This window comes from Micropterus salmoides, unplaced genomic scaffold (assembly GCF_014851395.1).
Source record: "Micropterus salmoides isolate LMB-PRFRI ecotype aquatic unplaced genomic scaffold, ASM1485139v1 Ms_hic_scaffold_3328, whole genome shotgun sequence".
Taxonomy (NCBI): domain Eukaryota; kingdom Metazoa; phylum Chordata; class Actinopteri; order Centrarchiformes; family Centrarchidae; genus Micropterus; species Micropterus salmoides.
The window spans coordinates 10,074-20,939 of NW_024042627.1; the positions used below are offsets into that span (position 1 = coordinate 10,074).

General features: G+C 40.7%; 1 protein-coding gene across 5 annotated transcripts; it reads left to right on the forward strand.

The window, feature by feature from the left end:
• The first annotated feature begins 426 nt into the window (after positions 1-426).
• On the forward strand, positions 427-10,441 carry LOC119884272 (afadin-like). Of its 5 annotated transcripts, none has more exons than XM_038694727.1 (9): positions 427-628; positions 751-863; positions 1,580-1,737; positions 1,942-2,102; positions 3,519-3,676; positions 5,425-5,509; positions 5,678-5,824; positions 8,279-8,323; positions 10,308-10,441. In XM_038694727.1, the coding sequence occupies exons 1-9, from the start codon at positions 454-456 to the stop codon at positions 10,424-10,426; spliced, it is 1,161 nt and encodes a 386-aa protein (XP_038550655.1). In that variant the 5' UTR covers positions 427-453; the 3' UTR covers positions 10,427-10,441. The 5 variants fall into 5 exon arrangements, with proteins under 5 accessions (XP_038550655.1, XP_038550656.1, XP_038550657.1 ...); XM_038694728.1 differs by having other exon boundaries at positions 1,583-1,737; XM_038694729.1 differs by having other exon boundaries at positions 754-863.
• The last annotated feature ends 425 nt before the right edge of the window (positions 10,442-10,866 follow it).

Sequence of the window (10,866 nt, forward strand, 5' to 3'; positions counted from 1 at the left end):
ATTTGGTACTAATATACGTACAAAATAGGAATTTCCTGAAAGTAAAAGCTGCATTAAACTGAAGTAACTGGAAGTAATTAATTGGAAGTGTATCAATTGCATATTTTCCCTATAATTTAAACCAGTTCTTCATAAATTACAGTGCACTGCTTCTCTTGCTGGCTCTCAGCCAGTGGTGCTTCTCTCCAATCCTGCTGAACAGCCAACTTACTGCACAGTCCTGCACTAATAAAAACTGCTTTCAGTGTTTTTATAATGTGAAAAAAAAGAGCATTTTAATCAGTTTGCTTGATATGAATGAACTGTCTTCTTTAACGCTGATCATATTCACAATGAATGGGATATAGTTTGCCTGTAAACATTAACATGCCGAATGTATGCATGGACCTAAACAGATTATGGACTCTCTTTCTCACTATGTCTGTTGAACAGGACTTGGAGTTCCATGGCGTGATGCGGTTCTACTTCCAGGACCGGGTTGCCGGTAACTTCGCCACAAAGTGCATCAGAGTGTCCAGCACAGCGACAACGCAGGATGTCATTGAGACGTTAGCTGAGAAGTTCAGACCAGACATGAGGATGCTCTCTTCTCCAAGATATTCTCTGTATGAGGTCCATGTCAGTGGCGGTGAGTCCCATAGAGGGGTTGAAGAGTCTGAACAATTTAACTAATGTTTCATGAATAATAATAATTTGATGTAGTTGACTTAGATGAACTGGTGTGTGTGTGTGTGTGTGTGTGTGTGTTAGAAGAGCGTCAGCTAGACCTGGATGAGAAGCCTCTTGTTGTTCAGCTGAACTGGAACAAAGACGACAGAGAAGGACGCTTTGTCCTGAAGAATGAGAACGACATCCTTCCCAAGGTCAGCCACTCTATCTGTTGTCTGTTAACCTGTTCGACTATTAACAAGTTGCTTTACTAGTTAGCTGACTCATCTGTTCATCCATCCATCACCGATGAAAGAAAAAAAAGCACCTTAGGCTACCGCCGACACACTGGAGACATTGTTTGTGTTTTTCTTGTGGATAACTGGACAAATCCAAACTTTGTTTGTTGAAGTATTTTCAGCACAGATACAATAACATTTGATTGCTAAAAATGTTTGAGCAATCAAAAAAAAACAACTAAGTTTTACTAAGACCATTTTTGTAATACACTTACACCGTGAAAAATGGACACAGTTGAGTCAATAGTCCAGAATGCAGTGTATTGATTAAATATAAGTGTTTGGTTTTTCCCCAGTTTAAACAAACACATTGACTATATTTATTTCTATAATACATTCTCTTATTTTAATCATTTTGCCCTTACTTAATTTGTGGTCTGTCAGAAAGCCTTCTTTTAAATGTCTCTAACTGAAGTAGAAGTAAATAAATAAAGTCACATCACACTTGACTTGATCAGATCTAACTTTGTAAAATGGCTGAGGAAAATATGTCCTTGATCTTCTTTTCCTCATTCAGTTTCCTAATTTATTTATTCATTCAGAAACGAGTCATTACGAACTGCAGCAACCTGCTCCTCATTGTCTCTTAAAAAAGGGCCTCATTCACTCATTCTTCTTCCCTTTTCTACCAGAAGAGTCAGAGTAATGGTCCGGAGAAGGAGAAGGATGGAGTGATCCAAAACTTCAAGAGGACTTTGTCCAAGAAGGAGAAGAAGAAGGAAAAGAAGAAGGAGAAGGAGTTCGCCCGGATCCCTGATGGAGACGAGCAGGCGCTCAACCGGGAGGACGGGTAAAGACACACACTCAGTCATCCGTCTTACTGTCCTGCCCTTACATCCTCTCTGTCCTCGGAGAGGATCTTGTGGGTTTTTTTTTTTTTTTCTTTTTTTTTGTGTTTCCAAAAGAGGAAAGAATATTAATTTAAACTTTGACCCCCCCCCCCATTTATTCTGTCTTCTCCTCATTCATTCATCTCCCTCATGTTGTGGTTTAGGGAAAACAGCCGTCTGGCGGCAGAGGTTTACAAGGACATGCCTGAGACCAGCTTTACCAGGACAATCTCCAACCCAGAGGTGGTGATGAAGAGGAGACGCCAGCAGAAACTGGAGAAACGCATGCAGGAGTTCATGAGCAGTGATGGGAGGCCGGACTCGGGTACTTTAAATGTTTGTTGACTTGCTCAAACCCACCTTGAGCTCTGATCATCCAGTCATGCATGATCTATTTAACGGTTTGACGAAACATTCCCAGGAGCTTGATGGGTTTCATTAGCCTTATTTCCAACTAAGTGTCAAGCCAATATGAAGCAAACCTTTTGAAATGTTGAAAAAAAAGAGAAAACACAGAAAATGCAAATTGAGTTTCAATCAACTGGTTTGGAGCTAATAAGCTAGTTCAAGCGTAGTTTCATTAGAAGTTGACAATATTGGCTACGTTAAAAAGTAGAGGTTGCGAATTGGAAACAAAATCAGTTGTTTGCCAACCACCAATAAACCTCAAAGAGAAGGTAAAACACAACTGCCTTGGTCATGTATGAGAGGAAAATGGAGAGGTCTTCAGGCAACGCGAGCTGGATTCTTCTTAGAACAAGTTGGACTTTCTTCTTGTGGCTTAAAGAAGACCTGACGTGAACCCCAGAGAGAACCTGTAGAGCGACGTGAAAATCACAGTTCACTGCCGCTGCTTATCCAGAGTGACGGAGCTTGAGATATTTGCAAGGAGGACTTCAAGAAACAGCCGGCAGAGGTGTTCTGCAGCTGTAATCACTAACAGTAGTGCTTAAACAAAGTAATGAGTAAAGGGTCTAAATACAATTGAAATTATATATTCATATTTTGTATTTTTAATACAATATTCAAATGTAACATGCATCGTAACTGAACATCAGTGATCATGTTTACATCAGCTGGTCTACAGAAGTCCGTATGTTGTGGGAACGTCTCACACTGACATGTTTACACATACAAAAAGACATGCGTACATGTTGAATGAATGAAACAAACATGCTTGCTGGTTCAGTGTGTGAGTCAAGCATTACCTAACCACTCTGCCAGACAGACAGATGGACCAGTGAGCTGTCTCTAAAAACAGCTTTAACCACTGTCCACATACGGTTGACACACACACACTGTGGAACAGGATGGCTTGTGGGTAGACAATGACGTTCTCCCAGCAGAAAGTGCTATTTTAAACGAGCTCACTTTATGTAATGCTTCTGAAAATCCTGTTTGCTTTGCTGAAGACTCCCTTGTGGGATTTTCAAAGGTGATCATTTTCTAGTTGACACGTCACGGTCACACAGCTAGTGCGACACATGATACACATTTAATGAGCACTACGATCATTCCCGACCATCTATACACACGTCGTACATTCAAGTTGGCATCGGTGGTTTGACCCCTGGCTCCTGCAGTCTGCATATTGAAGTGGACTTGATACTGAACCTTAAATTGCACCCATCAGTGTGTGTTTGAGCAGTTGGCACCTTTCATGGCCTCCTGTGCTATCAGTGTATAAATGCGTGTGTGAATGGGTGGAATGTGACACGTAGTGTAATGTACTTTCCCACAGGAGGCACTTTGCGGATATACGCTGACAGTCTGAAGCCCAACATCCCGTATAAGACCATCCTGCTCTCGACAAGAGACACGGCTGACTTTGCAGTGGTGGAGGCGCTGGAGAAGTACGGGCTGGAGAAGGAGAACCCCAGAGAGTACTGCATCGCCCGGGTAACAATGCTTATTTTACTACAACTCCTTCACTGTTTACCTTTGAGGACCCCATCATCTAATCCAACGCTAAACACAATAAGCACACCTCACTTAAAATTTGGTCTGTTCCTGTCAAAGTAAAAAAACTAGTTTAAACTAGTGTTAGTATAACTTCTACCTTTGAGGAATATGCAAGTTATGTCCTTTTTGTGTGACTTTCTGGCTCCTCCAGCTTCAGTAGATACTCCATGTGACTTCTGTTTAATGGTATCCTCATATTCGATCGCAGCACCTTATTTGTCGTAAATGTAAATGCTCCGTATTTGTATAGCGCCTTTCTAGTCTTTTTCGACCACTCAGAGTGCTTTTACACTACATCTGCATTCACCATTCACTCACATTGATACACTGAGCCTAAGTGCTCAAACGGAAACTAACATTCACACACATACATACACTGGCGGAAGAGCCACCAGGGGCAATTCGGGGTTCAGAATCTTGCCCAAGGACACTTCGACACGCAACCAGGGGGAGCCAGGGATTGAACCGCCGACCTTCCCGCTCTGCCTCCTGAGCCGCAGCCGCCCCCTAATTTGATTATATACACCAAATTCAGAGTGAATTTATTTTTTAGTATACTGCCGCCCACTGCTTAAAACCTGCCTCCTCCTGGTTCTCTGCTAAACACAACATATATCTTCCTATCTCATCAATAAACACCTCCATCATCCTTCTAAGAGTCTGTGCAGAGGACAGCCAAGGTCATGGTCACATGCACACACACTCACATGCGCACACACACAAAAACACAAAAACACACAAATGCTCATACTCTTCACCGGACTGGCAGATTGAAACAAAATGCTACTTGGCACTAAAACCTTTGGGAGGAATGCAATTCAATTGCTTTCAGACTGAGTGCTATAGCAGCAGCAGATGCTCTGTGTGTGTGTGTGTGTGTGTGTGTGTGTGTGGCTATGACGGTGAACTTGGCTGCACTCTCCACAGCCTCTCCCATATCTGTCCTCTCCGATGGACTGTGGCGATGGCCAATCATATGAAATAACTGCTGCTCCCACAGCCAATACAGTGGAAGACCCTCCAGAGACAACACACGCGCGCGCACGCGAGCACACACGCGAGCACACACGCTGTTGATAGTCAGTTGCAATTTGCTGATGAGACTAAGGCACAGGGAAAGTCCATTAGGTTAGTGAGCAGGAGAAATATGCACTAGTATACTAGCCAGTAGCATGTCATCTAGTGTGTTTATGTTCGGGGGGGGATGTTTACTGAGATGAAGATATGTAGGGCAGCTGTGATATTCTTTAAAGAAATAAAACAAAATTACAATATTTAATATTTATTAAGCCAGTGAACAGAATAATTTCAGTATTAAAAGTAAACCTTTGGTAGAACAGCACTGTTCTTTGATCTCAAAAATGGTTCTTATACTGGTTAATGGCTCCACACAACAACTTAAAAATGAATGTTCTACAACAAGGGAGTCCCAACAGTTAAAATCCAATACATATTTCATCTAATGTGGTAAATTAAGATCACTCACTTTCGTATAATATCTTAGATACTTCAGTTAATGGAGGTGCTGGACCTTCTGGACATGAAAAACATTTAATGGTCCAGTTTAGGAAGTGTTAGGAAGATCTGTGTTCTTGTGCCCTCTGTGGTAATTAAAAGGTGCTCGTGTCATTGGTGGGCTTTGGTATATTAAGTTGCTCATCTGGTTGATCTTGTTTTATGTACAGCAAGAAGACAAGTCGGGCAAGGAGGCGATCCTGGATGATACAGAGTGTCCACTGCAGATCTTCAGGGACTGGCCTGCTGACAGAGGTAATACACACAGATTTGTGGTCACACACACACACCATGCACGTACACACACTGTTATACTAAATTTACAATGAGCTTCTTTTTCACGCCTTTCTTGGTCGCTACCGCCCCCTCCTGCTACCTTACAGTCATTACAGCTTTGTTAACAGGACGTTTGTCATTTGTCAGGAGCGCTAGTGTTCCAGCTGAAGAAAAGACCCCCAGACTACCAGGGGAGGAAGGGAAGGAAAATAGATGACAAGGGCCTGCGAGGGAAGGACAGCAGCAGTTCCCTGCCCCCGGAAAAACTGCCTTACCTGGTGGAGCTGAGCCCAGGTAAAACCACAAAACACACATACACCATAATGTTTTGGATCTGGTATCAGTCAGTGGTACTTTTATCAGTAACGGTAGTAGAAGTAGTAGCAGCTGATGAACACTGTTGTCATGACAGGTAGGAGCCAACAGGCAGCTGTGTAGCTACAGCAAACACCATAGTAAATAACATGGTAATAACCAGGTGAGTTAATCACATGTGACTACTTCATGGATCCCACCTGTGCTGTGGTTTCAGTTCCTACCAGCACAGGATTTCCTCAGTGTATATAAAAGCCATAGCAGGAGGTCAGGAATCGCTGAAATCTATATTGTAGACGGCTCCGAGAGATAGCTGTGGATGATGGTGTATGCTTCATTCTGAATCCTTCATGTTGCAGTATTACATGCCACAAAAGAAGCACTTAGTCAATGCATCAGTTACCTTAAAGCTTTTTTTAAGGCAAGGCAAGCTTATTTGTAAAGCACATTTCAACAACAAGGCAATTCAAAGTGCTTTACATAAAACATAAAAGCAACAAAGGGAAATTGGGGGAGAAAAAAAAACAAATTTAAAACATTTTTAAAAGGGAGAAATGGAAAATAAAACATGATAAAATAAATTTTAAAGAGTTAAATAAAATACTTAAGAAAATACTTTACTTACATTTCTAGTATTAATTGCATAATTTTCACTTCAGGCAGGTATCCGCTAGCATCAAAGAATTAATTGTGAGGGGAATATTCAGCATTTCAGCAAGATGTAAGGAAGATGATATATGTTATATGCAGATAAGAATGAACTCTTTTTAGCTTGAAGTACAGAAATATCTGTATCAACAATCAAATGCGGAGTTCAACTGACGAACAAAAATGTATCTGCATCAAATCCTGCACCAGAGCAAGTGTAAATAGTGACACATTTTAACACAGACTAAGATAGACATGCCAGAATCCATTATTTCAATGGGAAAAATTCACCATAAAACGTTTAACAAACTCAAAAAAACACACCTTGTGATTTTGATGTATCTTGAAGTTTTAGGTTTATTTTAAATTCATGATATGATGATGATTTAAAAAGGAGATAATGGCTTAGTGATCTAAACATAAACATCAGAAGTTGAAAAAGTTTATATTTGTACGATCTCTGATGGACAATGGAAGGTTGACTTTGGAGGTTTTCAAAAGGCATTGTGGGAAATGGAGGAAATCACTGTTTGAATTAGAAGTCGGTTTGGCAGGTTGAGGCACATGGAGTACAACAAAAGGTAAGTTGCTACAACTAAACTCCTGGACTGCTGTTTAAATCCCAGTATGGATATAGTGATAGTGGAAAAACCTATGGGAGCATTTTGGGAAACAAACCTCACCTGAGTTTTGCTAAATGTGAAATTTTCCAGCCGTAACAGCTTGTTTCTTGCTACTGATCCCTCTCTCTTTAACTTCATATGCCTCATGCCATTAACTTGTCTGGCCTGCTGGTAACCCAAGAACTTTTCAGCACCAAACTGGTTTGATCCATAATGCTGAAATGGTATTGGGAATCCAGTGGGTCTGACCCAGGAATATACTGTACTAACACATCTACTTCATCCACTGTCAGATTGATGGGTCACTGTCTATGGACAACAGCCAAGATGGAGAATTGATTTGGTGGCTCTCCGAAATAATGGGTGCTGGGCCTATGTGTGTATGAGTGTCTGTTTGGTTATCAAGGATAAAAGTACAGGAACAATTTAGATTTCAATATTTGCACGTATTAGGCTTGAGATGAAATGATCTATGAGGTTTCATATATTAGCCAGGTCCTGGTTCCTTAAAATAGCAACACATGCTAAAATTACTCAAAATCAAAACAGTTGTATTGGTAAAATATTACTTAGCTCTTTAACGCTAATATTTGACATCCAAGATGCCAAGAGATGTAACATATGTGCATTAATATATTCCAAGGTCTCCTGATATGCAAAAATATTTAATATTTTCTAGCTAGCCATTTCAGTTAGTTATCCTAACAAGCTGCTTTGGTTACCTGCAGTTTAATCTATCGTACTTATTTAGAACGGTGGTACAAGTAATGAGCAGATCTATTACTTGGTGTTTGCTATTTTGACATGTTAATGTCCGTTTCAGACAATGACCTGTTTTTTAAAGTGAATTATTACTTTAAATTGTTTAGCATTAGGACTTAATGTCTGGTAAAACTATTTTTGCATTGTATCATTAATGTAGATGGTGAAAGGCCCTTAGAAATATTCTGTGTGTTTGTGTGTGTTTGTATGCCTCCATGCAATTAATGGGTTAACAAGGTAATGCTGCATTTTTTCCTCCTTGCTGCATTTTCACCCTCTGCTGTGTCTTCTGTTTTCTTTCCCACCTTCTTATGGCATGGTGTGTGTGTGTGTGTGTGTGTGTGTTGGGGCCTTGTGCATGTGTCCTTCTACCTCTGCACCTGCCTGCCTGTTTGCCCAGGGCGAGGGAATCACTATGCCTACTACGCCTATCGGCACCATGAAGGTAAAGACCCACCACAACTCCTCTGTGTCTGTTGCAGTGGCCGATGGCATTGTGACCCCCCTACCCACGCTCCTATAACCGATAATGACCAAACAAATTCCCCTCCTTAAATGTATGTCTGTGTTGTACTTAGCAGGATTACTGCATAGGTCAGTTTCCTTTTACTTTAGTGCTCACCACAGCTTTTAGCAGTTTAGATTTAAGACTTTAATTCCTTTTTATTATGTCAGTTTAAAGGAATAGATTGATATTTTGGATTGGGATTTGGATTAGCAGTTTTATTACCACTCTTGTCTGTACGATAAATAAAAAGCTGCAGCAAGTTAGTGTAGCCTAAAACAAAGAGTGGTAGCCTGGCTCTGTCCAAGGCTGCAAAATCCACCCTACGCTAGGCTAAGATAAGCCAACCAGCCGCTGGCTTTAGCTCATTTTTACCGTACAGACGTGAAGATTTGTATAAATTGTCTTCTAACTCTCAGCAAGAAAACAAATATCTGTATTTCTCAAAATGTCGGAACTATATCTGAATAAAAAAGAACAGGTGTAGTTTCAGAATAAATATCTGTACAAAAAAGACATTCTCAAGTAGTTTTTATAGTAAGATTACTCATTCAGTCTATTAACCAGTTGATGAAAGCTTATACAATTTTGGAGGGAAATGCACGTTGGCTATTTCTTAAGTCTTTTTATACTACTGTAAATTGCCAGGCTTTCTTGGTAGCCTTGTTATATTAGCTTTCTTATACACATACCCATGTTTCCCTTTTTCCTTTAGTGAACTAATATGCCCGCTTTGCTTTTACTAAACTCCTGTTTACTAATCAATATGAGCTCTGCAGTCCCATCAGCCGCCCAGATTATTTGCCACATTAGCAGTGTTTATCCCTTTTTAGTCCACAGGGTTACTATGCAGTATGGAAAAATATTGAATTTCATTTTAGTAATTTCCAGGTCTGGATAAGTAGAAAATAGAATTGAAAAGTATGGAAAAGTATTTGTGTCTGATTCTCACTTGTCCTGGTCATGGTTATCCAAGGAAGGTTAAAATCAAGGGCAATTGGACTTGGCTGAAGATGCTTAAAGACGTTTCACCTCTCAACCAAGAGGCTTGGTCACTTTACTTAGGCATTTTACCTCCGTGGGCTCATTATCAAGGTGATGGATACCAGTAGGTTCGTTTGTGCTCGTGGCTGTTTTAATGTAAGTCGTAAGCGTTATCTGAGGCCTGAACGACCGTTGTTGGTATTGTCACATGAGGCCAAGTGTGAGTGTTCAGTCTCCTGGGAAGGGATAAAAGGACAGCAGTGTAGGTGGGGGGATAAGTGGTGTTGCAGACCTCCTCCCCTGTTGAGAAATGGTTTATCTACAATGGTCTAAATGGCTTCTTTCACTCCTCTGTCAAACCATTTGTTGAAAGAGTGTCCCTGTTTTCTATGACAACAATGCTCATATTCTGGATAGGGAGGAAAGATCGTTTAAAAGAAAGTGAAAATAGCCATTTACACAAAAGTAGAGAAACCATCTAGAACTGAAGAAGAGAAGAAGCCTGTTGGATGAGAGGGGAAACGTCTTCAAGTATCTTCAACCAACGTTGTCCAGCTTTTTGCGTAGTGAGTGTGGACTAAATGTCCACAAAATAGATTTGAATGACAACAGTACTTAGCTACAGCCTTCTGGTAATTATTTGACATAATAGCAAACATAGTGAGAATATAACATTGGATTTTAAAACCATTTATTTACACAATAAATATCTAGCTATTTGTACTCTGATGTCAGATTTGATCTGAATAATTTACTGAGGAGTCTGGAAAAGTAAAAGGAATAGACCCAGACTTCCACTTTCTGTTAAACTGATGAATGGTTTCTCAGTACGAGTGTGTGAGGTAGAACGTACATACTACAGTACTTCTTGTTTTCAATCTAAGTTTGACGCGAGGACCATCCTCCCCAGGGCTAAATGTGAGTATTTGTATGTGTCTAGATGGGTCTGACTCGCGGGACAAACCAAAGCTGTACCGACTTCAGCACAGCATCACTGAGGTCGGCTCAGATTGCACAGAGGACGGCGCCATCCAGGTAACAACGGCACGAAAACACTAAAGCCAGTTATGTAATTCGTCTGTTCCTTTACAACATGCAACACTGAGGAGGACCCGTTGTGCTGTTAAGTGTATATTCTACTGGGAAAGTGGAAGCTATGGTACTGCTTTCCACTAAACATAAATTTTTAATTTTATTTTAACAACAGCTACGTCATCAGAACGTGCGGTTCTAGAAAGTGTTAGCCGTCTCTTTCATCGGTCGGATGCAGAATTGGTTTTGAAACAGGCCCTGTATCCTCCCCACAGCGTATGATAACCTGTGATTCAGATCACAACGAGGGGTTAAATACGGATTCACAGATCAACATACGAAGTGCTGATATCACAGATGAGGCAAAAACAGTGGCCCCTGGTGTGGCAGTTGGAGCTGAAGTTACATTACAAATTATTTTCAGTGCCCACCCACACAGATATTGCACCAATCAGAAGTTAGATTGT

Excerpts from the sequence above, each read along its gene's own strand:
- LOC119884272 (XM_038694727.1), top strand. The coding sequence starts at position 454 with ATGCGGTTCTACTTCCAGGACCGGGTTGCCGGTAACTTCGCCACAAAG. Across the intron at positions 3,677-5,424 it reads GAGAGTACTGCATCGCCCGG|CAAGAAGACAAGTCGGGCAA; the intron begins GTAACAATGCTT and ends TTTTATGTACAG. Across the intron at positions 5,510-5,677 it reads GGACTGGCCTGCTGACAGAG|GAGCGCTAGTGTTCCAGCTG; the intron begins GTAATACACACA and ends GTCATTTGTCAG.